This window comes from Fusarium oxysporum, chromosome 5 (assembly GCF_000149955.1).
Source record: "Fusarium oxysporum f. sp. lycopersici 4287 chromosome 5, whole genome shotgun sequence".
In the NCBI taxonomy this organism is placed as follows: Eukaryota; Fungi; Ascomycota; class Sordariomycetes; order Hypocreales; family Nectriaceae; genus Fusarium; species Fusarium oxysporum.
In genome coordinates, this window is record NC_030990.1 from 1,473,790 (window position 1) to 1,497,659 (window position 23,870).

Consider the following 23,870-nt stretch of genomic DNA (forward strand, 5'->3'; position numbering starts at 1 on the left):
ACCGCTGACAAGATAGGAAGCTGAAGAACATATTGCGAAATTCCTATATGATAAACACACAGGTGGTTCCCTATGGCGTTGAGTTTTATTGCCTGAACTCCGTATGATATCAGAATTGTCACCTGTAGAATCCTATAATTATGTACGTCTGTATGTTCGCGAGGTTCCCTTCATTGGATCTCTCTGGCTGGGATAGGATTGCTTGCACACTAGAAGAGAAAGGCCCACCACAAGTTCACGGGAATTCATGAGCATGTTGGCAACAATTGAAACTACTGTATGCCGTATGGCTGAGGACGTACACCAGTAACTGATAATATGGGCCTGGCCCCGGGAGACCTCCGCTAGACTCGGTAACCCGCCCAGACAAGGGTATACTGATCGGTGATTGATTCTCTTGCCGCTGGAGCTAGCGTGAAAGTCCAGGGTCCATGCAGAAGCCCCCGGTTAGAGGCTGGGTGGTGTAGGTGATATCAATTCTTAGTGGTTGGACCCCTCATTTATTTCCCTCTCATCAACACCAAAGGCTATAATGCACACCGCGTTCCTTCACCAGTGGCCAATCCCAATCGATTCTTGCTTCCGATATACTGTGATATAGAGTGCCGCTGTACTGCGGATCTTCCAATGGTGTTTTCCGCCCCCAGGCATTCCTTATGCCAATCACTATCCCGTGCGACAAGAGATGCTGGGGCATTAAGAACCGGCGGCTGCACTCTGCTGTCACCGCACCATTGCAACTCATCACTCGCATCATTCAGATTGTCACACTACTAACCATAGCTGGGTTATCGAATGTTCTGATCTTCCCCAGCCGCCGTGTATGTGCCGCTGCAGCATCTTCCACCGTTTTCACACGTTGGTTCCAGGCACAGCCGTTTGTCACATCAGATGAGCGGTTCGGTTCTGTCTCATCTTCGTTATAAGAGCACCACGATCATCTTTCGCTCTTTCGCCCCCAATATCCTGGCGTTTCAAAAATTGCAGAATTGATTCACCTGTGTCGGACCTTATTCATGTGACACAAGAAGTTCTTAATTTCTGACCAGTCCCCCGCTTTGGTCGAGTCTATCTCAAATCTGCAGCCCACGAGCTGGCCAAGTTCTACAGCTTTATTCTCCTACGATGAAAACTTCAACTTTGGTATCAGCATGGGGCACACTCAGCTCTGTCGCCGCCATCTTGGTAGCGGAAAACTCACCATGCGGGACGCTGTGTGGTAATGTCCTCGATGCCACTACCACCGACGATATCGTTTGCCAGGAAGACGACTACAAGAGTGGCGCAGGAATTGTTTATCAACAATGTGTGGCATGTGAGCTCGGAAGTGACTATCACACAAAGAACAACGAAACGGACCAGCAATGGTTGTTATGTGAGCTTGTCTGTCTACATATTTTCCCTAGTGGCTAACATGACCTGATCGTTCTTAGACAATGTCCGTTATGCGGTCTCATATTGTTTGTTTGGTGTTCCTGGTAACAATAAAGTCATAAACACTCCTTGCTTAACCTCGTATGCTAGCCCATTCTTTATGCTCACCTTCTATCGACTTTGAGCTCACAACATGAACAGAAAAGCTTGTGGACCATTCCGCCAAGCTGTTGAGTACAAGAACCTGTCTTCAGACATTCAAAGCTACGAATATTGCGATACCTGGCCGGTTCAAGACACACCTGACTTCGATGGATGTACAGATTGCCTGCGGGCGGGCGACAACCATTATTTAGCTAACTGTAAGCATCTGTCATAAGTCCGTGGTCGGTCAAACGCTGATGAACAACAGTTTTTACTCTACTTCAAGCTGGATGCGAGCAAAAACCACAACCTGGAATTACAGTATCTGTTGATGGCGGCCTCTTCTCCCAGGACATTGTCAACATCACTGAGCCCACACCTGTAGCTTCTGTGGATCCGGATTGGCTTGACCAAGGTCCTATCAGTCTCGGTGCTAAGGTCGGTATCGCTGCCGGAGGTGTGGTATTTCTATTGTTTATCCTTGGCTTTTGTATCATTTGGCGCGGTAAGAGACGGAGACGGGCTTTTTTGCGACAGCTCGAGAACCGACCCCGTACCAAGGGGAGCTGGCCTAAGAGGGGTTGGCCTACTCCATTGCACATCTCTAACGACAACGACATGCGAGAGACACCCTTAAGCCAAAAGCCATTCAGAAGTTGGGACGAATCTCCCGTCAGCGCTCGATCCGAAAAGACATTCCCAAGATATGTCTCCCCTTACGGCTCTCAGTTCGGCAGTCCTGTCAGTACCACTGAGCTGCAGCTAGCCCAATGGCCGGTGATGAACCCGAACCAACAAGCGTATCCGCCGATGCCCAATCATGCATCAAATCCCCATCCGTATCCTGAGATGTTCCCTTCTATGTACAAACCTGACCCGAGTCCCTCAGGATCACAAATTGGTGTAGCTCTAGGTGGTGATGATTCGTCGCTCAACACTCCCCAATCAAAGGGCAAAGATAAAGACGAGTCATACGAGATGTATCCTGTGGATGTCCGGTCTCATGGTGCCATTGGAATTTACCAGCCCGAGCACCTCGAGGGATTATATTCACAACCCGATTACTTCGCTCATGGAGACGTGCAGCAGGGCCAGATATATCAGGGTCAAGGGCATGAATACCAAGACACTTATGATGATGATTTCAGGGGGAGGAGACCATAATATTTGAATGCTCTGAGGAAAGAATTAACGCACCCACATTAACTGCGTTCTTTGCCATTGGAGGCTTGGAGTTTAATAGCAGGGATACCAATTTCATTTTGCCAGTTTCTTTGATATCAACAGCTCTCCAATTATAACCGTAGTCTCTAGATATTGAGAAGTATTTGTATACTCTTGTTGTTGCTCATTCTATATAATGGTAAACCACTAGGTACCTTACCTAAGTTAGTAGTACTGGTAGTTCCCCATGTTAAGGGTCATGAAAAGTTGGTGTGGCGTCGACTGTGGCTCTAATGTGAGGGAGAGAGCCGAGGTAACCATATTAGACTTAGTCTCCAATCGCCGCCACACACCAGTCGCAGCTGCCTTCGGTCCCCACAATGAAATCCGACCAGAGAAAAAAAAATTTGGAAGCTTTCAACCACAACACCGGGCAAGACACTGAGGAAACCAACGACTCGCACCTTCCGTTTCTTCCCTCCTGTCGCAAAGAAGCACCTGCCGCGCTTCACCCGGTATATCACACAATTTCCAAAAGGGAAACTACATTCCGTTCACAATGTCCAAGGACGTCGCGGTCGTCAAGAAGACGACAACAGAGGAGGAGGAGTACACCATCAAGCCCCAGGCGACCACTCCTTCTCTCGACACCAGCCAGTGGCCTCTGCTGCTCAAGAACTACGACAAGCGTGAGTTTCCTGATACAATTCGATGATTGAAGCGCGTTTTTGATATTTCCTGGTGGCTTGCGGAGCCTCAATTGATCCCTTCTTCAAAATTCAAAGACTAACTGGTAATCTTGAAAACTTGCAGTTCTTGTCCGAACAGGCCACTTCACTCCCATTCCCAATGGCTGCTCTCCTCTGAAGCGCGATCTTAAGCAATACATCAGCTCTGGTGTCATCAACCTCGACAAGCCCTCTAACCCTTCTTCTCACGAGGTCGTCGCTTGGGTCAAGCGCATTCTACGGTACGAAAATTTTCCAACCAAGAGTATCGCGTCAAAGTGCGCGTCCAAGTCGAACGATCTGCTAACGATATTACCTACAGATGTGAAAAGACTGGACACAGTGGTACCCTCGATCCCAAGGTCACTGGTTGCTTGATCGTTTGCATTGACCGTGCCACTCGTCTCGTCAAGTCCCAGCAGGGTGCCGGAAAGGAGTATGTGGCTGTCATCCGCCTTCACGACAAGCTGCCCGGCGGCCAGGCCCAGTTCGCCCGCGCTCTCGAGACCCTTACCGGTGCGCTCTTCCAGCGCCCCCCTCTGATCTCTGCCGTCAAGCGTCAGCTCCGTATTCGAACCATTCACGAGAGCAAGCTTATCGAGTTCGACAACGACCGACACCTCGGTGTCTTCTGGGTCAGCTGCGAGGCTGGTACTTATATTCGAACCCTCTGTGTTCACTTGGGTCTCCTTCTCGGTGTCGGTGGCCACATGCAGGAGCTTCGACGTGTCCGCAGTGGTGCCATGGATGAGTCCAAGGGCCTGGTCACTCTCCACGATGTTCTCGACGCCCAGTGGCAAATGGACAACACCCGCGACGAGTCTTACCTTCGCAAGGTTATCTCTCCTCTTGAGACTCTCCTGACTTCTTACAAGCGACTTGTCGTCAAGGACAGTGCTGTCAACGCTGTCTGCTATGGTGCCAAGCTCATGCTTCCCGGTCTTCTTCGATACGGTAAGTCCTCAAACGATAATTCATGTCGCAATTCACTAATTCATCGACAGAGTCTGCCATTGAGCATCATGAGGAAGTCGTTCTTATGACCACCAAGGGTGAAGCCATTGCTCTAGGTATCGCTCAGATGTCCACTGTCGAGATGTCCACCTGCGATCACGGCGTCGTTGCCAAGGTCAAGCGCTGCATCATGGAGCGCGACCTCTACCCCCGCCGCTGGGGTCTTGGCCCTGTTGCTCTTGAGAAGAAGAAGCTCAAGGCTGACGGCAAACTCGACAAGTACGGCCGCCCTAACGATGCCACTCCTGCCAAGTGGAGCTCCGAATACAAGGATTTCAGCACCAGCGATGCCTCTGCCGCCGCCGCTGCCGCCGCTCCTGCCAAGGCCTCCGAGGCTGAGGATACTCCTATGGAGGAGGCTGCCACTCCCTCTTCACCTGCTGCTGATGACAGCAAGGACAAGAAGCGCAAGAAGCACGATGGCGAGACTGCTGAAGAGAAGGCTGAGCGCAAACGAAGAAAGGCGGAGAAAAAGGCGGCAAAGGCTGCTAAGAAGGCTGCCAAGGGCGAGGCTATGGACAGCGACAGCGACTAATGGAATCCAGGCCAAGTTTGGGTATGGGCCGAAACCTGAAGGCAGATCTTGATACCCGAGACGTAGGGTCTGCTGGCAAGGAGTGGTCTGTTTGCTGTACCATATTCTTGCTCTCGTGCCGTTTTTGGCTGCTTGAAATTGTTTTTGGGGTTATCATGGCGTTTTTGGTTCGAAAATCCTGGTAGGAGTAGATGCAAGGCACTCAATGCAAAGCACGATAAAACTACTGCATGTCTCTGTGATAACCTTCTGTCTAGGATCTGTGAATGTACGAGGTTGGATCATGTCTATCTGCCGTAGTTTATGCTTGTGACCGCTGTGTGTAAGGACTGATGCGTGGTTGGGGTACACTGACACATGACACATAATGTAGCGGTCACGTAATACGGTGGCTCTTGGTGTTACGGTATTGTTGAAATCCGATCTGAGGTCCCATCGTCATGAAACGTCCATCAAGTCTGGGCAATGCATGTGTTGTCATGAGGCTACTGTAAGAATGATGACACATTTTCTGGGCACGAAATAACTGAGAGCATAAGGTAGTCTAGTTGAGTCAGGGTTCCACAGGAGGAACATTGGAAAGTCCCTGATACGTACGGTCGAGTAACAATCCAACCGTTGTCGTATTAGTCGCAGATCAAAAAGGAACCAGTCTTGGCCATACAAAACATTGGACCTGGGTGGAAACATTGAACGAATCAGGCTCCAGCAACGCATCTCGAGTAACAGCTGTCCCTGTTTCATAGTTGAAGGAGTGGACTTCCACCGCAGCAACCTGTTCGCTAAGCAGAGGATTCAAGTCGCTACAACTCTGTTAGCCAGCGCATGACACAGCATAGTGATGAGGGATATCCCGGCTTAGGCGTTTACTTGGACTGGCTGAATTTTTGGTCCCTTCCTTTGCCTGCTCCTATTAAGACCAGGGATAGCCTTAAGATTAGACCGTTGTCAAGAGAGCGTCTAGTTGGCCGTTTCTGTCCTGCTTGAGAGTGTATTGGCGTGATAGCAAAGAGGGTCACGTAGTAGGTGGTGGAAGTAGGTCCCATGGCTTGGCCTGTGGCTGTAAGAGTAGAAGTATAAAGTGAGGAAAACGCGGAGGTTAGTTGTGCGTTTGCTCGTCTAAGTTCTGATATCAAAGCCTCTTCTCCCTGAGATCAATTAGAGTCGCTCATACATGGAAAAATACCCCCAACAAGACCAGTCATTGAATGAGGCGCCTATCTACACTTTGCAGGCGTATTCTCCTCGAACCTTCTTCTGCAAAGTCTGTTTTTTCTTGGGGTATAAATACTTGCCAAGTTCTCATCTGGGTCAAGGATTCACAACTCAACGTCAGAGCTTGTTGATCACTTAGCCTTCAGCTTTACTCGGACCCAGTGATCGACTATACATGACATCGAGATTAACTGATACCGAGATTGAGGCTCAGCTGAACGATTTATATGCTGCAGTGCCAGCGTCCCAGAAAGTTTTGAGTTCAGAGGACATGCCCGTCATGCCCGTCATGCCCGTTTCATCGAGCCTCTGGGGGCGAATCATCTTCTTCATTCTCTCCGTCTCTCTCTTCGACACTGCATCAGCCCTACCAGCAAACACATCGTCTCCTGTTCTTCGACCTTTCGTATTGCCACCACCAAAGCAGCACTTGAGTCGAAGACATAAAGGTCGCGACGAGTCTTTCTCCCCACGACTAGATGTCAACTTCCCCGACCCATGCCTTGTTCAAGACCAAGACGACCACTGGGTGTCTTTTGCAACAAGTGGTGGTGGTTACCACATCCAGGTCGCTGTGGCAGATGATCTCTTTGGCGAGTGGACTCATCTCCAGCAAGATGCCCTCCCGGGAGATGGATGGACGAGTGGCAGAAATTATTGGGCCCCTGACGTGCGGAAGCTGGAGGATGACTCGTATATAATGTACTTTTCTGGAGAACTTCCTGAAGGTGGACATTGTATCGGAGTTGCACGATCCCACAACAGCACCGGTCCATATACGATGGATCCCAAACCATTCGCCTGCCCACGTGACGAAGGCGGCGCGATCGACCCGGCGGGTTTCTTTGACGAGTCCACAAACAAACGATATGTCGTCTATAAAGTCGACGGCAACGCTCTCAACAACGGCTCGGGAACTCCCATCCGACTCCAAGAGGTCTCGACAAAGGACGGCTCCACACCGATCGGCAAACCTGTGGACATCCTGGACCGGATCGCCTCCGAGGATGGGCCCCTGGTTGAGGCTCCGAGTCTGGTACGAACAGAGCAGGGCAAGTATCTGCTCTTCTTCAGTAGCCACATGTACACAGGCGATGCCTATGATGTCAAATGGGCTATGAGTGACCGGGTCGAGGGCCCTTACACCCGGGGATCATCTCCATTTCTCAAGACACCAGCTCTAGGCCTGAAAGGTCCTGGTGGAGGCACAAGTTCGGAAAATGGACAGTTCATGGTGTTTCATGCGTGGTGCGGGAAGGGGAAGAGATGCATGTATGCCATTGGATATGGACTTGATTACGAGTAGAATAAAAAAGAACCGGCAACGAGAGACGAGAGTTGTGATACCTCGACAGGAAGGGAATCTTCGGCAGTTTTGGTGTTTATGGGACGGTTTTCTGGTTAAGCTCATAGACTAGATTTCAAATTGATTCATTTCATATGCGCTTTTCTTCGTAGTCGTTTCCAGGCGCGTTCGTAGGTGTGATGTGATGATGATGAGTTGACTTGGTGATGACGGCTACAGCCTGGGGCCAGCCTTAACTAAGCGCTGGGGCTCTCGGCGCCCCTGAAGTTGATAACCGCCCTGAACTACACTACCACTTTCCTTGCTTCTGATTCGCTGCTTGTAAAAGCCATCTTCTGGCCCTTCCAGGCACGAACCAATGAGACTCCAGAAAATCTTCCTTAAACAGGCTCTGTCTGGTTCGTCTCAGTTCACCACCCTTTCTATGTCTCATACATACAACTTAGCGCCCGTACCCATTTTCACCACCCAACTACCTAACCCTCGATCCTTGTTCGTTGCCACCTCGATACCGCCTGGGGAATAGTTGTTTCCCATCACAAGCATGGATCGATGCGGCACAGACGAGTTGGCGGCACTTCTCAACCGAGAATTGGGTGATTGGGAGCCACAGCGCGGCAACTACTCCAGCTGAGTCTTGCAAGGTGCAATATAGGGCAGAGCATGCATCTTAGTGCGGTGAAGTGTGGTGCGTGGCGTTGCATCTGCAGTTCTTGATCGAGTGATGGAGAACGACACCCACGTTCTCTTTCTCTCTTCACACTATCCGTAGGGAAACTAGGTATACTAGGTAAGGTAATTAATATGCAGAAGGGGCTGCAACTCGCTTCTTCTCCTTCCCTCTGTTCTCAAAAGTTCTCTTGCCTTTGGTTTCCACTTCTCATTCCTTTCTACTCCTCGCTCGTTCACTCATTCAAACGGCGCCTTTAATTTACTACTTGTGTTGTGTTGTGATGTCCTTCTATTTAACGACCGATACCAACATGTTGTAACAAGGGTATCTGGTATACCAGCCCGCCATATTCATTTTCTTTGATACCGTTTCTTCATCTTCCAAATCGAGCTGTTTCACAGCTGGCCTGGCCTCAGATCGACCTTGATACCCATCAAAATATTCATGTCGCTTATCGAAACAGCGACCTTCTTTTTTGAAACATTAAGCATCACAGCGGACCTCCATGATGTTTCTCTTATCTATTGTCCCTTTCTTTTTGTTCTGGACGCCGGTCTCGGCTCTACAAGTCACACCCAACTCTCCCTGTTCCCAGTTCTGCCTTGACCGGTCCGATCCCAATTCCTACGAAACCCGTGGCGACGAGATTGTCTGCGACGATGATGACTTCAAGAGGAAGGCAGCAGGCCAGAAGTTCCAAAGATGCCTGGCTTGTTTGCAGGACAGTGCTTTCAAGCAGGGCGACGAAAGTGACCAGGATTGGTTCTTGTGTAAGTCATGCCAAGGACTCAATTGTTTAACACCGTCTGACTTTTGCGCCATCAGACAATATGCGTTACTCTTTCGACTACTGTATCTTTGGCTACCCAAATGCAACCGGCATCAGTTCCGGCCCCTGTGTCACGTCTGAAGCTTGTGGCCCGATTGGGAATGCTCTGAAGAAAGGCATCACCGAACCCAACGATAGAGAACAGTATGATTACTGCGACACTGATGACAGAGCCATGCTCGGCGACGCAGTTGATAAATGCCAGGCATGTGTCAAGGCGGATAGCTCGCAGACAATCATATCGAATTGTGAGTCGTTCCTTGACCCAGCTGTTTGATTCATCTAACCATCTCTTTGTGTAGTCCTTGTTGCTCTCAATGCTGGATGCCAACAGCGTCCCAAACCAGGAACCCCTATAGGACTCAATGACACTGTTTTCAGCGAGGGGACCATCTCGATTGTAGATCCATCTGCCTCGGTTGCACCAGGAGATAACCATGACCTTCCCAACACCTCAATTGCTGCCATCGCTGTTGGTGCCGCCGCTTTCCTCCTCGTTTCTGCGGGTTGTATCTTCATGCAACATCGGAAGCGCAAAAAGCTTTCTGTACGCAACAGACGCTCTTCTCTCTCGTTCCGTTGCCAGACACATGTCACACCAAGGACTCCTGGCTTCCACGACGCCCCCCCCTATATGGATGAAGAACGAAACTTGTCAAAATCTGCACTTTGGAACCCAAGTAGTGCAGTCAGAAATCTACACGATACCCACAAACTCGGCATTGTCACTACCGCTATCCCGCACCCGCCTCCGACAAAAGCTCCTCTACACACACCCTATCGCGAGGATGCATCTCCAGCAGAAAGTGTATCAAGCTGTACGAACGCTCCCCTGTTGTCAAACTCAGCTGGGCCACAATGCAGTACACCAGGTATCACATCCCCGCTGTTTAGCCCCGGCTTCTCTATCACAACGCCCCGTTCAGCTACATTCCCACGTGAATGTCAAGATAGCAACAATCCTTGGGTGCAACAACCAAGTAATGGCTCGGGCAAAGGCTTTCTGAGGAAAAAGCAGTCCAGAGATTCACAAGCTCCCAGCGAAACACGAAATATTCGGATTGTCTTTGATCCACCACCCAAAAAGGCCAGACGATCGTAAGCTTATGTACTGATGCTTATTTACGTTGCTCTTTTCTGAGCGGAGGAGTTTCATGGGTAAACAAACGCGGTGCTTATGTATACGGGCCTTTGCATATAGGGTTTTAGTGGCAAGACACAGTAATGAGAGATGAGTCAAAAGGCAGCGAATGCGTGATGTGACTTGAAATGCAGACGTGTATATTTGCTTGACCATTTCTCCATATAATGCAATGCCTTTCCCAACCAGCTCTAAATCATGCCATCACCTCATATCGACACAGGTACCCGGAGTAACCTTCAAGACTCAAGTGTTGCAATAAGTATGCAACTCGCTTCCATCCAACCACAGGAGTATATACTTTGGATGGCACGTTCATCCTCATTATCAGCAGTCTTTGCTTCTTTATCTACAATTTCTCATATATCTTGATCCCAGGGTGTCGAGCCTCTGCTAATCAGTTCACTCTGCATTCTATCATTCTGGTCTTTGAACCAAGTGGCTCCCTCTTCCATCTCCTCCCTCATAGCACGCAGTTCGTCGATCAGGGTTTGCGCATCGCTCATTACTCGTTTATGCGAGCTGATTTTGGCCAGGTCATCCTGAGCTGGCTCACCGTCATCGTCGGTGGCCCGCTTTCTCTTGTTCTTCGCAGAACTATCAGATTCGGTGGTGTCGACGGTGCCGTGCGACCCAGATAATCGATGGCGTTCCTCAGAATGACCAAGGCCACTTATAGAGGCCCGGCGATTGAAGCCACTACTAGGCGGACCCATACTGCCTGTTGACTGTTTCTTTCCATACTGCATCTCGTTCGCCAGCCTTTCCGGAACAGCAGTCCCATCAGGCATCTGCACAATCCCCATAGCCTTGAGTCGCCAGCGTTCGGATACTCTGCTGACACGATTACCGGGCTCTGGACTTTCGGTATTTCGAGAAACAAGAGGAGGCAGCGAGCGTCTGAAAGTGGCCGATTGATCACCAAACTGTTGCCGAAGAGCTCTAGTCTTGGAGCCACTTCTTGCGAGAGATGAGCTCGATTGTTTGCTGGAGATGGAGCTGGTGGCGGATGGCACCCTACGCACAATCCTGGCCACAGCTTCCTGCTCGTTGTTGATTCCAGATAGAACACCGGAAGCAAGCAGTGCGTCCTCTTCTGCTGCTTGACGGCGCTTACTTGGCTTCTTGTGTTTAAGTAAATCCTTCAGCTCCTCTGGTCGATTCAGCTCGGCGATTTCAGCCTGCTCTCGCGCAGCTTGGCGAGCAGCTTCTCTCTGAGCCTTAGCTTGCGCTACACGCTGTGCTTGATAGTAAGCTCTCATCTGCTCTCGGCCGCTACGACGAAGCTGGCTCAAGCGACGATCACGCGCAATCCTCTTCACAGCGGTAGAGGTAGCTGACTGATAAACTGTAGACGCGAAACTTTTGTGCTTCTGCGAATGCTTGGTCTTCTTCCTCTTTTTGTCTCATGGCTTCTTCATCCTTTGACGTATTTTCCGATACACGCCTTGTAGTATATATCCAACATAAATGCTAGAAGTCGTCCATGAGTCCGCCATCGCCAGTTACGACCCATCTGGTAAAGTCACCCAAGAGGTCACGAGGTGGCGATGGTGGTTCAGGAGAGGGGATGGGTTCCTTTGTTATTTGGGTAGTTGCTGGGGTTGTTGAGAGTTGGAACCCATCACCGTTTGATGCAGGATGGGACAAAGATGAAGTTCCAATCGACGGGAACGAGAATTGAGGTGTTGATGTGGTCGGGGGTTGTGTGTCGAAAATGCCCGTCGCTGGCTTGCTTTGTTCTCCAGTTAACGTAGGTGTTTTGTCTAGGTTGAAAGGTGTTGAAGGTATCGTCGCTTGCGATGTGGCACTGCTGTCGCTTGATGTAGATGGTTTTTGAGGTTGTGTTACGGTAGTAAAGGGACTTGAGGACAGTTGAGGCGTTGGTGGCAATATGTTGATGCTAGGTTGCTTCGCGGGTTGTGCTGAGGAGATGGTGGGAGCATGGAGCTGTGGCTTGTCTGCTGTTATCCCTTTGCTAGAAGTGTTCTCTGTTGAGGCAGCCGCCGGAGTGGCTGGTAGAGAGGAGAAGGTCGTTCCTGTTGCCGTATCTTTCTCACTGGAGGCAGAAAACTGGCTGAATGGACTGCTCTGTGCCTGCTCACCCGAAGTGGTTGGTGGCTTGAAAGAAGAGGCAAACGGGTTCAGTATTGGCCTGTTTCCAGATCCAGGCAGCTGCTCAGGGGTAGGTGCCGGCAGATGAGAAACATTGCCAACGGAGGATGGCGTAAATGCAGATGTTGTGGGTGCGAAGGGGTTGACAGCAGGCCGCTTGGCTGTCGAAGCCAAGCCAGATGCGAACGGGGTTTTCTGAGGTGGTGTTTGTTGCAAACCAGAAGCACTAATCGAGGCGGTTCCGTTGATTGTAGTCCCTAAGCGAATACAAACGTCAGAACCAGTGGTTTAGGCGTGTCTTTGCCAGATTTCCAGTGGTTCGTCTCGAGCCAATGCATTGTCCTTGATAAATCTCAAGAACTTTGGCCTGTCGAGTCTCCGGCTGAATGCGATTTCCTATTCGCCTGCAAAGTAAAGGTCTTTACATGTAATCGAACATGCAGAGAACCATGGGATGCAGAATCTTTGGCGCAAATTAAACAGTGGGAATGGGGTCTTACCTGAGTTGCCATTGATGGGCTTGTTGTCCCCTCCAGATTCACTAGGCTTGCCAAATGATGAAAATGGGTTTGACGTTGTAGCTTTGGGTCCAGTGGGGATTGTTGGTTTGTCGGTAGTAGGTTTTGTTTCTGGAACAAAAAGGCTTTCTTGAGATGAACCGTTAACTGCAGCCTTAGGAGGATTTGCGCTTTGATAGGTTGTTTGATGTATCAGTTCTGGTAGGGATTTTGAGCCACGCTTCTTTTCGACAAGAGAGTAAGAGAATTGGTGTTGAAGACGAAGGTGAGGTAAAGAACCACGACTGTCCAGTTTCGCGTATTGGCGACTGGCATCGGAGGGGTCCTCATCGCATTGGCTAAATTCGATATTGTGAAGCTCCGCAAATTCAATAGCTTGCTCGATGGTATCGAAGCGAAGAAACTTGTTCAAAACAGCGGCAGTAACGTCCTTGGACGTCTCCCTAGGCCGAGCGAGACCTCTATTGATGGCGGCCAAGATAGCGCGACGAAGCCTGGGAAAGTGGCATTCTGCGAAGCAAGCCATTGTGTAGGAAACTTTAGGATCCTCAACTATTCTGAAATATGATTGATATGCAGCTGATGCGGCTAATGACGGCGCATCCTTCAGAGGCCCGTGAAAGTCTTGGGTATTTTGCAGAGCCTCAACGAGTAGGACGGCCGTACGGACCTCATTGGAGTCCTTCCAGAGGGCAGGTTTCCATTGACGCTGCAACGTTTCTATGATGTTCGAATCGTAGGCATGGAAGATAAGGTAGTATGCCCGGAATTCAGGCTCATTCTCACATCTTATGCCCTGATCATTACAATCATCGTAAGCGTCGCGGAGGGACAAGAGGGCTTTCCCAAGCTGTTCCAATTCCTGCTGTTCCACGAAGTCCTCGGGTGTTTTGCCGTCTCGAGTGAGAAGATGAAGTGCCGTAACATGAAATCGCGCGATGTTCTCCAAAACATAGACCTGGATCTTCATTTCGTCGGGAGTGAGTGACGAAAAGAAGGTGAAATCTCTGCGGATTGCGCGTGTTCTGTCCCATAAAAACCCATGCAAGACTGATAGGTTGCCGTCGTCACGTAACAGGTCGTCAATCAAATAGTCCAATGTCCTTTTGAGGGCCGGCGCGGATCGAACGTCCATGGGTAATGGCGCTTCTTGACCAGCGGCGGAGCGAGCGAGCTTCTTGACCATGCGACGAGTATTCGCGTATGTAGTCTTGGGATTCTTTTCGGGCTGATGAACGTCCATTTCATTAATTCGCGTGATCTTCTCGTACTCAGGGCACATATCCTCGCAGATGCCTTTGAAATCGATAGCATCCTGGAGAGTTTTGCGCTTATCTGGGTCATCGATGAGTCCGGCCTTCGTCAGAGATGCGCGCGCCTTATTGCGGTAGGTTTCGTATTTCTCGCGGAACTTTGTCACTTCAGCCTTATTCTTGGGATTCCCAGGTTGAGAAGGCCACTGAGGAGGGTGAATGCCATCTTTACGCAGTTGCTCGTACACCCTTTTCGCTTGCGGATCGTCGGAATGATAGGTATCGGGGATAGGCTCATCGTCGGAGTTGGCGCTTGATGATGAAGTTGGTCGCGACTCGTTACGCGTCGCCACAAAAGGAGTTGATCCATTGCCCCGCGTGTTTTGTCCTGCTTGCTTCCTGGAGAAGGTGGCAGTATTGAATGGGTTTTTCTTCGGATCAGTATTATTCTTTTTTTCGTCACTTTTCCGGTTCTTGTTCCTGCCGCCTCCGTCACTCAGATTGGCATCCTTGTTTTTGAACCGGTTATTCGCCTTGCGCTTTGCTTCATTGTCGCTCTGGTCGCCAAATGCTGATGATCGCTTGGTTCGCTTCGTCTTTGACGAGTCGCCTGCACTATCAATTCCGAATGCGCTGCCTTTGTTCTCAGAGTTCGTCGCAAAAGGATTGAACGCTGGAGACGGACTCCGCGTTGGCTGGCCGAAGGTCGAAAACATCTGATTTGATGATGCAACAAGCGTCGCACTCATCTAGGAAATCGTCTGGACATGAGGATGAGTTGAAGCCCTCTCTATGCGTGGCGTGACGTGGATATTATGACAAGCTGTGGTTGAGTGATGGAGATAGAATTAATCCATTGAGCTAGTTCCTATTCTGGAGAGCTATGCTTTGCTTCGTTACACTTGATCCACTCTCACGTGATGACAAAGGTACATGACAGAATGTAAATCGAGTCTCATCCTATCTCCACGCCAGCAAGAACACATGTCTCATTAAAATCCCTTTACTCCTTGAACTCCGTTCTTTTATTCCAGTCCAACAATCTCAAATCTGGTTGATCTCTCATGTGCCAAATCCTCAATTATTTTATCCTGCCGCGGATTCGAGCAGGCCCCAACCCTTTTCGAATCTCTTCCAGTTGCTCGAGGCCTGTTTGAGCCTTAGTCTTCTTGGATGTCCTCTTTCCAGGTTTTGTGAAGTTTCCAAGGAAATCATCCATGATGTTATCAAAATCACCACGAACGGGCCCTTGAACAGTAGACATGGTTGAAACGGCAGACATTGACTGCATGTCGTCCTCCATATCCTCGTTGTATCGCTCCTCAATTTTGTCAAACCTCGCGTCCAAGAGAGTCATCTGTTCAGTTCGTACTAAAGATGAAGAGGTCATGGAATAGCTCGAGTTATCCGTCAGGGCTCCCTTTCTCTTCTTGCGTCGGCCGCCGTGAGTAGTTGTCGTCCAATTAGATTGCATTTCAGACTGTGATGGAGCAACGGGGACCTTGCCGCCCTTTTGCTCCTTCTTGAATTGCTTGAAATCCTCAAGCCAATCTTGAGAGGGCCCCTCCTCGGGTTGCTCTGTCGGTACGAGTTGAGGGATGTTGTCATCTTTGTACTCTTTGTTTGGCTTGGCTGTAGCATCTGATTCCCAGCCGTCATCCTCGTCAAAATCTGCGCCGTCAAACTCATAATCTTCCAGTTCGCGACCGTCCTTGGCAAGCTCCTTGAAAATATCGTCGTCACCATCGTCAACATATGCGTCGTCTTCCAAGGCCTCAAGGACTTCTCGAAGACGAGGATCCATATCGGGTTGAAATCCCTTGATAGAATCAGGAATATCCTGTTGGGCCTCGTAGGTCACCCTTGTAAGATTCTTGGATGGAAGAATTTCGTCATCGAGAATATCGCCTGCGTTCTGCTCAACGTCCAGCTTCTTGAGTGCATCCTCAAGTGACTGTTTCTGCTTTCCTTTGCCCTTGTTTGCAGTAGCCGTCGACTCCACAAAAACAACCTCTCCGCCACCAGTGTTGAGATCGCGCAGATGTTGCATGTAATCGTATTCAGAATCATCAAAGTAAACACCATAACTAGCTGCCTCGCCCTCGTTCGCGCGGACATCTTCGGCCTCATAACCTAGTTCAGAAGCCAGATCATCGAGATCCTTCGATTTGGATGATCCCTTCTTGGTCTGGGTAGGGTTGAGCACCATTGCAGGTGCATTCTCGTCGTGGATGAGAGGGTCATTTTGCGGTCGGTGCACTAGGGTAAAGTGCTGAGCAGACTTTTTGTCGCTACATGATCTGTATCAGCACACTATGGTCTCGTATCTACCACGGAGTACTTACATCCACTTTCGAGGCATCTTGGCGGTTTGAAGCAACAAGAATTTAGTTGTTACGTGGGAGTGGATGTTGGGCTTAGACAACACTCATCCGGGTACAGAAAATCTAGCGGGGTGGGAAAAAAATCCTTATCATATACTCCACAGTTATCCCAGACCCTGTCAGCTCATTCGCACAGTATAAAGCCCTATGTCATTGCAGAGGTCTATAGTGCGGAAACAGTAATTGAAACACCGTTACGGACCCCGAAAAATCCATTTGCCCCTCCAAGAACAGTCATTATTCAGCGGGGCACAGAGTTGATCAGTAGACAGCCCTCTCAGATCAATCCAACTCAGTTTTTACACAACATCAATAATATCTTGAGAGGTATTGCGACTTGGAGCAGCCGTTCCTCGTATATTAGCTGCCGAAGCACACCAACCGAATACTACACTCTATATCGACGTCAAAATGGTTCTGGCAAAGTCCAAGAACTCGGTCGGTTTGGGCAACGCCCTCATGAACGATCGCTTCGGTAAAGGCAAGGGAACCGACAGGAAGCGAACTTCTGCCATCACCAGAACAAACCACGCCACAGGCGAACAATATCTTGTCAACGAGAAGAAGGATGCTGCTTGGGTCAAGATGCGCTCCGTTACGGAGCAAGGCGACCTGGATGAGTTCCTGGCCACCGCCGAGTTGGCTGGTACCGATTTCACAGCCGAAAAGACCAATAATGTCAAGATTATCCATACAGACCAAAAGAACCCGTATCTTCTTTCAGCGCATGAGGAGAGAGACGTTCTTGGAAAGCACAAGCAGCATAAAGGTCGTTTGACTGTCCCCCGAAGGCCCAAGTGGGATTCTACAACAACACCTGAAGAACTGGACGCACGAGAGCGAGAGAGCTTCCTTAACTGGAGACGTGGCTTGGCCGAGCTGCAAGAGAATAATGATCTTCTTATGACACCTTTTGAGCGAAACTTAGAGGTTTGGCGGCAGCTGTGGCGAGTTATCGAACGATCGGATCTTATTGTCCAAATCGTCGATGCCAGAAACCCTCTCCTATTCCGTTCTGAGGATCTTGAGTCATATGTCAAGGCTGTTGATCCCAAGAAAGAGAACCTTCTTCTCATCAACAAGGCAGACATGATGACACCCAAACAGAGAAAGGCTTGGGCAAAGCACCTAAAGGAGGCTGGCATTGCGTATCGCTTTTTCTCCGCCGAGCTGGCTAAGGCAGAGAACGAGGCGAGGGAATTCGACGATTCAGAAGATGAGTCGCCTGCTGGGCCTTCGTCAGAATCCGCCCAGGAGGATCAGGGCGAGGGTAGCGACCAAAAAGAACAAGAAGGTGCTCCATTGACTCAAGACTTTGTGCAACAGAGCCAAATTGATAAAGAGGCAAACGCGGCAGAGGAAGCCGACGATATTGATACACAGATTCTTACAGTTCAAGAGCTGGAAGACATCTTCCTGAAACATTCTCCCGCAGACGCAGGTGAGATATACCAAAATAAAACTCCACAAACAATTCAGCTAATGCATCAACAGGTTCGGATCACAAGCTGCAGGTTGGCTTAGTTGGTTACCCCAACGTTGGTAAATCCTCTACTATCAATGCTCTCATTGGTGCAAAGAAAGTTTCAGTCTCTTCAACTCCGGGAAAGACCAAGCACTTCCAGACCATTCACCTCAGCGAACGTGTCATCCTCTGCGATTGTCCTGGTCTTGTCTTCCCCAACTTTGCTACCACCAAGGCTGATCTTGTTTGTAACGGTGTTCTCCCCATCGACCAGCTTCGCGAGTTCCAGGGACCCGTGGGCCTCGTCACTCAGCGAATCCCTCAACCTTTCCTTGAGGCAATCTATGGTATTCATATCCGCACCCGAGCCATCGAGGAGGGTGGTACAGGGATTCCTACAGCTGCTGAGCTACTCCGTGCATATGCCCGCGCCCGTGGTTTCCAAACCCAGGGTCTTGGTCAGCCAGATGAGTCCCGCGCTGCTCGATATATCCTCAAGGACTATGTAAATGGCAAGCTGCTATTCGTTTCACCCCCTCCTGGAATTGAGGATGCGGCCGACTTCAACCGAGGGCTCTATGATGAAGAGCACCTCCCTGAGAAACGACGAGCTGCCCTAAGTGCCGCTATGGATCAACTCTCAGTCATCGACCCAGCCAGCAGCGAACCTTTCCTTGCCATGGACGACGATGCTGTTGACCTTGCCTCTACCATCGATGTTCCCCTACCTGCAGGCCCAAAGTCCAAGAAGATCGACAAGGGTTTCTTCGGTCCTTCTAGTTCTCAAGGTCACGTTAGCCGACCTTTCAACTACCAGTATTCGGAGCAGGGTAAGGAAGATCCTCTGGCGGGTAAACACCTGTCCGGCCGCAAAGCACGTACAGCGGTCGCTCTCGAGAATGGCCTTGACCCCAAGGAGGTTCAGATGGCGTCAAGCAAGAAGCACTTTAAGGGTAACCCTAAGGGTGGAAAGGGTAAACGTCGCGCTGCCCGCAGAGCAGGAGACGATGATGATTGAGCTAAAGCGGAGGGAAAAGAGAAAACGGGAACTGAAAATCGGATACACTGGCATTGAAGAGGAACAAAAGGTGGGCTTCGGAAACCGGGTGCATTGGGTCTGGCAGAAAAGGATCTTGTTATGGGTAGGGTTTAGGACAAGCTATGATACTACACGTGTTTTGACCATGACGGTCAGTTATGGAATCGAAATGAACTTTTGCTTTTTAGGCTTGGAATCATTGTTAGATTACGGCTCAGCATCAGTGATTACCAAAGTTACCTGGATGATTTGATTGATATTTCACGTTTCTTCTGACACACATATCTAAATAAGTACTACGCTAAGATCTCATAACAAATAGGAAATATGGGTATTGACTGTCTACACTGTCCGCAGTTCGCCCAAGGAAAGACCGTATCGTCGAAACAAAAGGAAAAATTCAAATGCTAAGTCCATGTATGATGAGTCCCAGTGGTTCCCCAACTCCACAAAGCAAAAATTTGCCCCCATGATAGTCGTTGTGGTGTGTTCAATGCTCAGGTTCATAGGTTCGTGGTCAAGTGCAAGTATGTTGACACAAGAGTAAAGGCTTCGTTGCTCGTGCTGGTATACCAGCTTCATCTGACACTTCCCCGTGATTCTCTGCCTCCTCTTGATTCTCGACCGCCTTTCGATTCCCGACGGTCCTCGGATTTGAGGAACAGTCGCTTTGTGCCACCAATTCTACCGAGCTCACCAAACTGGCTGCTCGTTGATGGCAGCCGACTTCGCTCGCCGCTAGCGATTCTGACCTTTTCCTTGACGCTTGCGACCCATGCTTTGTTCTCCTCACTCATCTCAACTTTCTTGCCTGTAGGCCCCGCAAGTCCAAGGAAAGAGCTCTCATCTTCATTCCAATCAAGGTGAGAGTTGGACCGCGACCGGTTGAACACTTCTGAGGGATCCTCCTCACCAAGCGCAGGGCCAAAGGCGTACGTTTTGGTATTCAGCTTAGGTGCTTCACTACCCACGGCACCAATGCTCCGTCGCGTCTTACGGACAGACAAAGGGGACATAGGAGATAATTCAACCGCAGATTGGGGTCGTCCATTTGGACTTGAGCCCATATTAGACCTTGATGCCCCAGGAGATTCTGGAAGAACCTCGACTTTGGCGTTGGCTGTAGCAGATCGGCGTTTGTGGTGGCTAGCGTACTCCTTGAGATATTCGCCTAGATCTGCCCAGCCGCCACCCACACGAACCATGACGCGTTCCCCCTGTTCGCCAACACAGCGAATGAACAGTTTAATTGGAGCCTCACCGGACGAACGAGAAAGATGGTAGACCTTGATCTCGTGGTGGCCACGGTTTCGTACCCTCGTGTTCTTGGCAGGCGAAAGGGTGAATGAGGGCGTGCCAGCACGGGATGAAAGATTCGAAGCGCTTCTTCGGAAAGGCTCGATGGAAGGCCTCTTTCTGATACGTGGCAGCTGCACATCCGGGGGATTCAGGTTGACTCTCGAAGAAGAGTCATTAGTTAGCTTGATCTTGGCAGGGATCGAGTCAATGATCTGACTGATTTGTTGTTGCAGGTGCTGATCGCCAACGCTGCTGCGGCGGTCGAAAGTAGTGGAGTACTCAGCGATTGAGAATGAATCGTCAAAGTCTTCGTTGAACGAATCCTCAATTCGCATATTGGACATATCTAGATCATCGATGTTCCGATCTGGCAATAGAGGGCTATCCAGAGGTGCCAAAGAGGATTCCCGTGAATCCATAGGTAACATGGGCGGAGTACTGGGGGGACTAGCCTGAGTGTATTCCGCTTCACGAATTCGGGTTCGAGGAATGTCAGGAGAAGCAGATACCTCAAGTGGATCACTAGATAGGCCGCCGAAATAGCTCGACGAAGGCTGAGTGACAGTAAGAGTCCGGGATGGATCAATTTTCTGCCTTGGAAGAGGAAGAGGTCGAAGTGGTGGTAATTCAGGAGAGATATCTCGATCGAAATGGTGTGTGAAGCTGTGGTCAGGTGTTTCGGGGTACTGAGTTGACATTATTGAGGAGTTGAAGTCTTGCTCGATGCTTGGTGTTGGTAATTGGGACTGGACTGGCATTACGTCTCTGGTACCGTCAAAGGTGTGGTTCTCATCCTCGTAGGATTCGTCGACTTCTTCGATGGGGAGAAACGAAGGGCTTTCGGGCTCACTCTCTGATGACGGATCTCTCCTATACCACTCTGGTACAACTGTCTCGGACTCCGAAACGCCAGAAGGCACCCTAGCTTTCGTGGGTTCCATAGCTGAGTTGTCGGAGCCAGTGACTGCCACTTTCTTGGGCGGTAGAAGCAACGGGATGGGCACAACAACAGTCCCAGCTTTGACAGAGCTCTCATCATCGTTATCAGATTCATCGTCAGTCAAACTGTCAACGAGTGTAGTAGACTTGTCAGATGCAGTGTTGTATTTCACTGGTGATGGAGAGCGAGGAGGCCCCGAGGGTTCGGGAGGAGCAGTCCTTTCAGTGTGTCTGATCTTCCTCTCACATACCACAACCCATTCACCGTAGCTCGACTCTACAGCTTCCATTCGATCCAACCAATCACTGGGGAGCGTGTCAGGTAGTCCTTCCAAGCAGTCTAGCATATAATCAAGCGACCGGCCAGGACAGACGATAAGTTCGCCGAGATGCCCTTTCATCACATCAAATGTATTTCTCGTAAGTGCTGAATCTTGCAACGGAGTGTTGTCGTCTTTCTTGGGTGTGTCTTTTGTGGGGATAGAAATGGCCTTAAAAGCAGATTTAAGCGCAACTTCAGCGTCCTCAAGGGCAAGTAGAACAGTCGGTATGCGACGCAGAGCGCAAAGTCGTAGGTTCCAAGTGTGTAGTAAACGAGTCAACTTATCCAAGACGGGCAGCGCCTTCAGAACAATCGCAGTAATCACTGCAGTGTGGTCCTCCATGCGATTATAGCTGGAACGCGATAACTGACCAGCTCCAGTGAATTCAGCAAGTGGTGTACCTGGTCTGGATAAGGGAAGGATATGATGGTTGAGGACATGGACTTTAATGTCTTCGAGATCAAGGTCTGACAAATCACGCTGAATTTGAGCCAGCCTCTGCTCATATTTTGACACATCTCGAGCAAGCAAACTCCCCATCCACTGATCCTCGTCGTCCCCTGGGACGGTAAGTTGCATTGATCTTCGTTTGCGCTCTTCGTTGCTGGGCATTAGAAACCCAGCAGACCCCGGTTCGGAGGGCCACGGCCAAGACTGAAGTTCCTCAAACCATCCCCAGATTGTGTATGACGCAAGAGCGGTGCGATTGATGAAATCTCGCTCCTTAGAGGAGGCATTGTCCAAGGACGTGCGAAGGGCGCCAGTGGCTGTGTTCAGCGCATCGACGACAGTAGCAGGACCGAGATTCACAATAATATCTTCAGTAAGTTTGTTCTTCGGAGCCGGTGAAGTGGCGGCGGGATCGCGCGCCTGCTTGGCGACTTGGGCGTTGAGATCGGTCATGGTTATTATCCAGCAGACAGACAGGCTCGAATCGGGTGGATGGATCGTAGAATCATGATCTGTCTAGGAACCTGGGGACATGTCGATGGGGCGGGGATGAGTGGAGGTTTTGATGCCCATATCGAAGAAGATACGTCAGAAATTGTGTCGTCAGATAGGTCGCTGTCAGGTCGGAAAAGTCCTTGTGGTGTTTGCTAGTTAATGCGATCAGGTGGAGCTTCTTTGTTCAAAGGGTGCAAGGTTTCATGCAGGTTGGAAGACCGCTCAGTTACGAATTAAAGAAGTGAAGCTGTGTGGCACAGAGTCGCGCAACTGAAGAAGCTCTTGGGCTTAAGGGAAAGGGAAAAAAGCAAGTTGAAAGTGGATCAGAAGAGGTAAGGAGCGACAAAGAGGGCCTTTGGAAGGCCACTCTGGGAGCTGAAAGGGAACGAAGCAATCGCCGATGGGAGATGGCGGTCAAAGAGTTGCGCAAAGAAGAGTTGAGTTTGACGTGGTTTGGGTTGACGTGTGAGGTTCTTGTGTGGGCCACGGTCGCGTTGCGTTTCGTTGCGGAGGCCTGTAATAAATGAGGTTTACACTGAATTGGCGGCAAGGATGGGGCTTGCGTAAATAGCTTGTCGTATTTAGCGCCCTGGTCAAATGAATCCAAAACCACTGGTTCGTCACCCACGATTCGTGACCATGGATAAGAAGGAAAAAGAAAGTCGGTTCGATTGACCGGATGCCCTGTGCGCAATGTAGTGAAATAGAAACACTGTTCAAACAGAGTATCGTCAATTTGACGTCGTTGGAACTTTGCAAGAGCTAGGCTGTTGGTTGGCACGATGGAATGGCCGGATCTGGACAAGATCTTGTTTAGAGAAACCGGTAAGAGTTTGAGTACCGAGTGAACAAAAGAATGCAAACAGTATGCACAGCTGAGGTACAGAGATAAAAACAATAATTATGATAAAAGCGTTGAAGAATCAGCTTTGGTAACGTTGGACGATGAGCTTCGGAGCTGCGACCACTTTGCTTGAAGGGAGGGATATCAGTGAATGAAAGAGGAAACTCAGGGAAGGTGAAGCGGCAACGAAAGGTACAACGACAATTGACGGATCAGGTATAATGCAAAGATGCCAAGAATACAAAGAATAATAACCATAGTCGCAAGATTTAGTCAAGGAAAAGAAGATATGTTGGAGTGATGATTGTTGAGAGGCCTACGTTGTAAGGAAGAGAAAATGAGCTCGGGACCCTCACTATAGGATACATAGAGTGCTGTGCACCTAAGGTAGTGTTTTCCCTCCAGGTATCAACCTGGCTGATGCTAGAGACATCCATGTCTTCCGTTCAAGTAGGCACAGTTAGGTAGGTACAGCTGCTAAAGTATCAAGTACCTAGAGGTAATCAAAGAGGAAATCCCTTCTTCTCGCCTGGTCTCGGTTGCGCCCCATATTCGCCTCCCTTTCCTCCACTCTCTAATATGAGGCCAAGACCTGGCTAACGAGCTTGACCACCTCGTAACGT

At 49.7% G+C, this 23,870-nt stretch overlaps 8 protein-coding genes across 9 annotated transcripts; 5 read left to right on the forward strand and 3 right to left on the reverse strand.

Moving 5' to 3' along the window:
• The first annotated feature begins 520 nt into the window (after positions 1-520).
• On the forward strand, positions 521-2,931 carry FOXG_01602 (uncharacterized protein). Of its 2 annotated transcripts, XM_018378496.1 has the most exons (4): positions 521-1,375; positions 1,434-1,515; positions 1,576-1,736; positions 1,787-2,931. In XM_018378496.1, exons 1-4 carry the CDS (start codon positions 1,126-1,128, stop codon positions 2,680-2,682), a joined length of 1,389 nt encoding a protein of 462 aa, XP_018234430.1. In that variant the 5' UTR covers positions 521-1,125; the 3' UTR covers positions 2,683-2,931. The 2 variants fall into 2 exon arrangements, with proteins under 2 accessions (XP_018234430.1, XP_018234431.1); XM_018378497.1 differs by lacking the exons at positions 521-1,375; positions 1,434-1,515 and having other exon boundaries at positions 1,521-1,736.
• A 144-nt stretch (positions 2,932-3,075) lies between these two features.
• On the forward strand, positions 3,076-5,287 carry FOXG_01603 (centromere/microtubule-binding protein cbf5). The gene is made up of 4 exons (XM_018378498.1): positions 3,076-3,371; positions 3,496-3,652; positions 3,733-4,364; positions 4,415-5,287. Exons 1-4 carry the CDS (start codon positions 3,242-3,244, stop codon positions 4,957-4,959), a joined length of 1,464 nt encoding a protein of 487 aa, XP_018234432.1. The 5' UTR covers positions 3,076-3,241; the 3' UTR covers positions 4,960-5,287.
• Positions 5,288-6,050: 763 nt separating this feature from the next.
• Positions 6,051-7,651, forward strand: FOXG_01604 (uncharacterized protein). Its single transcript, XM_018378499.1, has one exon. It carries the CDS (start codon positions 6,350-6,352, stop codon positions 7,478-7,480), a length of 1,131 nt encoding a protein of 376 aa, XP_018234433.1. The 5' UTR covers positions 6,051-6,349; the 3' UTR covers positions 7,481-7,651.
• A 584-nt stretch (positions 7,652-8,235) lies between these two features.
• On the forward strand, positions 8,236-10,368 carry FOXG_01605 (uncharacterized protein). Its single transcript, XM_018378500.1, has 3 exons — positions 8,236-8,923; positions 8,979-9,230; positions 9,285-10,368. The coding sequence occupies exons 1-3, from the start codon at positions 8,659-8,661 to the stop codon at positions 10,082-10,084; spliced, it is 1,317 nt and encodes a 438-aa protein (XP_018234434.1). The 5' UTR covers positions 8,236-8,658; the 3' UTR covers positions 10,085-10,368.
• A 114-nt stretch (positions 10,369-10,482) lies between these two features.
• Positions 10,483-14,725, reverse strand: FOXG_01606 (uncharacterized protein; the record flags this gene model as incomplete). Its single annotated transcript, XM_018378501.1, has 3 exons — positions 10,483-11,471; positions 11,653-12,495; positions 12,739-14,725. The coding sequence occupies 3 exons, from the start codon at positions 14,723-14,725 to the stop codon at positions 10,483-10,485; spliced, it is 3,819 nt and encodes a 1,272-aa protein (XP_018234435.1).
• A 365-nt stretch (positions 14,726-15,090) lies between these two features.
• FOXG_01607 (uncharacterized protein) lies at positions 15,091-16,371 on the reverse strand (the record flags this gene model as incomplete). The annotated part of the gene is made up of 2 exons (XM_018378502.1): positions 15,091-16,300; positions 16,355-16,371. The coding sequence occupies 2 exons, from the start codon at positions 16,369-16,371 to the stop codon at positions 15,091-15,093; spliced, it is 1,227 nt and encodes a 408-aa protein (XP_018234436.1).
• A 213-nt stretch (positions 16,372-16,584) lies between these two features.
• FOXG_01608 (uncharacterized protein) lies at positions 16,585-23,593 on the forward strand. Its single transcript, XM_018378503.1, has 2 exons — positions 16,585-17,834; positions 17,888-23,593. Exons 1-2 carry the CDS (start codon positions 16,805-16,807, stop codon positions 18,874-18,876), a joined length of 2,019 nt encoding a protein of 672 aa, XP_018234437.1. The 5' UTR covers positions 16,585-16,804; the 3' UTR covers positions 18,877-23,593.
• On the reverse strand, positions 19,087-23,735 carry FOXG_01609 (uncharacterized protein). The gene has a single exon (XM_018378504.1). The coding sequence runs from the start codon at positions 22,359-22,361 to the stop codon at positions 19,476-19,478; it is 2,886 nt and encodes a 961-aa protein (XP_018234438.1). The 5' UTR covers positions 22,362-23,735; the 3' UTR covers positions 19,087-19,475.
• Between the last annotated feature and the right edge of the window lie 135 nt (positions 23,736-23,870).

What these genes read in the sequence shown, in the direction of transcription:
- FOXG_01609 (XM_018378504.1), bottom strand. Translation starts at nt 22,361, where the DNA reads ATGACCGATCTCAACGCCCAAGTCGCCAAGCAGGCGCGCGATCCCGCC.
- FOXG_01604 (XM_018378499.1), top strand. Translation starts at nt 6,350, where the DNA reads ATGACATCGAGATTAACTGATACCGAGATTGAGGCTCAGCTGAACGAT.
- FOXG_01603 (XM_018378498.1), top strand. Translation starts at nt 3,242, where the DNA reads ATGTCCAAGGACGTCGCGGTCGTCAAGAAGACGACAACAGAGGAGGAG. An exon ending in GCTCAAGAACTACGACAAGC is followed by an intron (nt 3,372 to 3,495) that starts GTGAGTTTCCTG and finishes GAAAACTTGCAG; the next exon opens with TTCTTGTCCGAACAGGCCAC. An exon ending in TGGGTCAAGCGCATTCTACG is followed by an intron (nt 3,653 to 3,732) that starts GTACGAAAATTT and finishes TATTACCTACAG; the next exon opens with ATGTGAAAAGACTGGACACA.
- FOXG_01602 (XM_018378496.1), top strand. Translation starts at nt 1,126, where the DNA reads ATGAAAACTTCAACTTTGGTATCAGCATGGGGCACACTCAGCTCTGTC. An exon ending in GGACCAGCAATGGTTGTTAT is followed by an intron (nt 1,376 to 1,433) that starts GTGAGCTTGTCT and finishes GATCGTTCTTAG; the next exon opens with ACAATGTCCGTTATGCGGTC. An exon ending in CAACCATTATTTAGCTAACT is followed by an intron (nt 1,737 to 1,786) that starts GTAAGCATCTGT and finishes GATGAACAACAG; the next exon opens with TTTTTACTCTACTTCAAGCT.
- FOXG_01608 (XM_018378503.1), top strand. Translation starts at nt 16,805, where the DNA reads ATGGTTCTGGCAAAGTCCAAGAACTCGGTCGGTTTGGGCAACGCCCTC. An exon ending in ACATTCTCCCGCAGACGCAG is followed by an intron (nt 17,835 to 17,887) that starts GTGAGATATACC and finishes ATGCATCAACAG; the next exon opens with GTTCGGATCACAAGCTGCAG.
- FOXG_01605 (XM_018378500.1), top strand. Translation starts at nt 8,659, where the DNA reads ATGATGTTTCTCTTATCTATTGTCCCTTTCTTTTTGTTCTGGACGCCG. An exon ending in TGACCAGGATTGGTTCTTGT is followed by an intron (nt 8,924 to 8,978) that starts GTAAGTCATGCC and finishes TTGCGCCATCAG; the next exon opens with ACAATATGCGTTACTCTTTC. An exon ending in GCAGACAATCATATCGAATT is followed by an intron (nt 9,231 to 9,284) that starts GTGAGTCGTTCC and finishes CTCTTTGTGTAG; the next exon opens with TCCTTGTTGCTCTCAATGCT.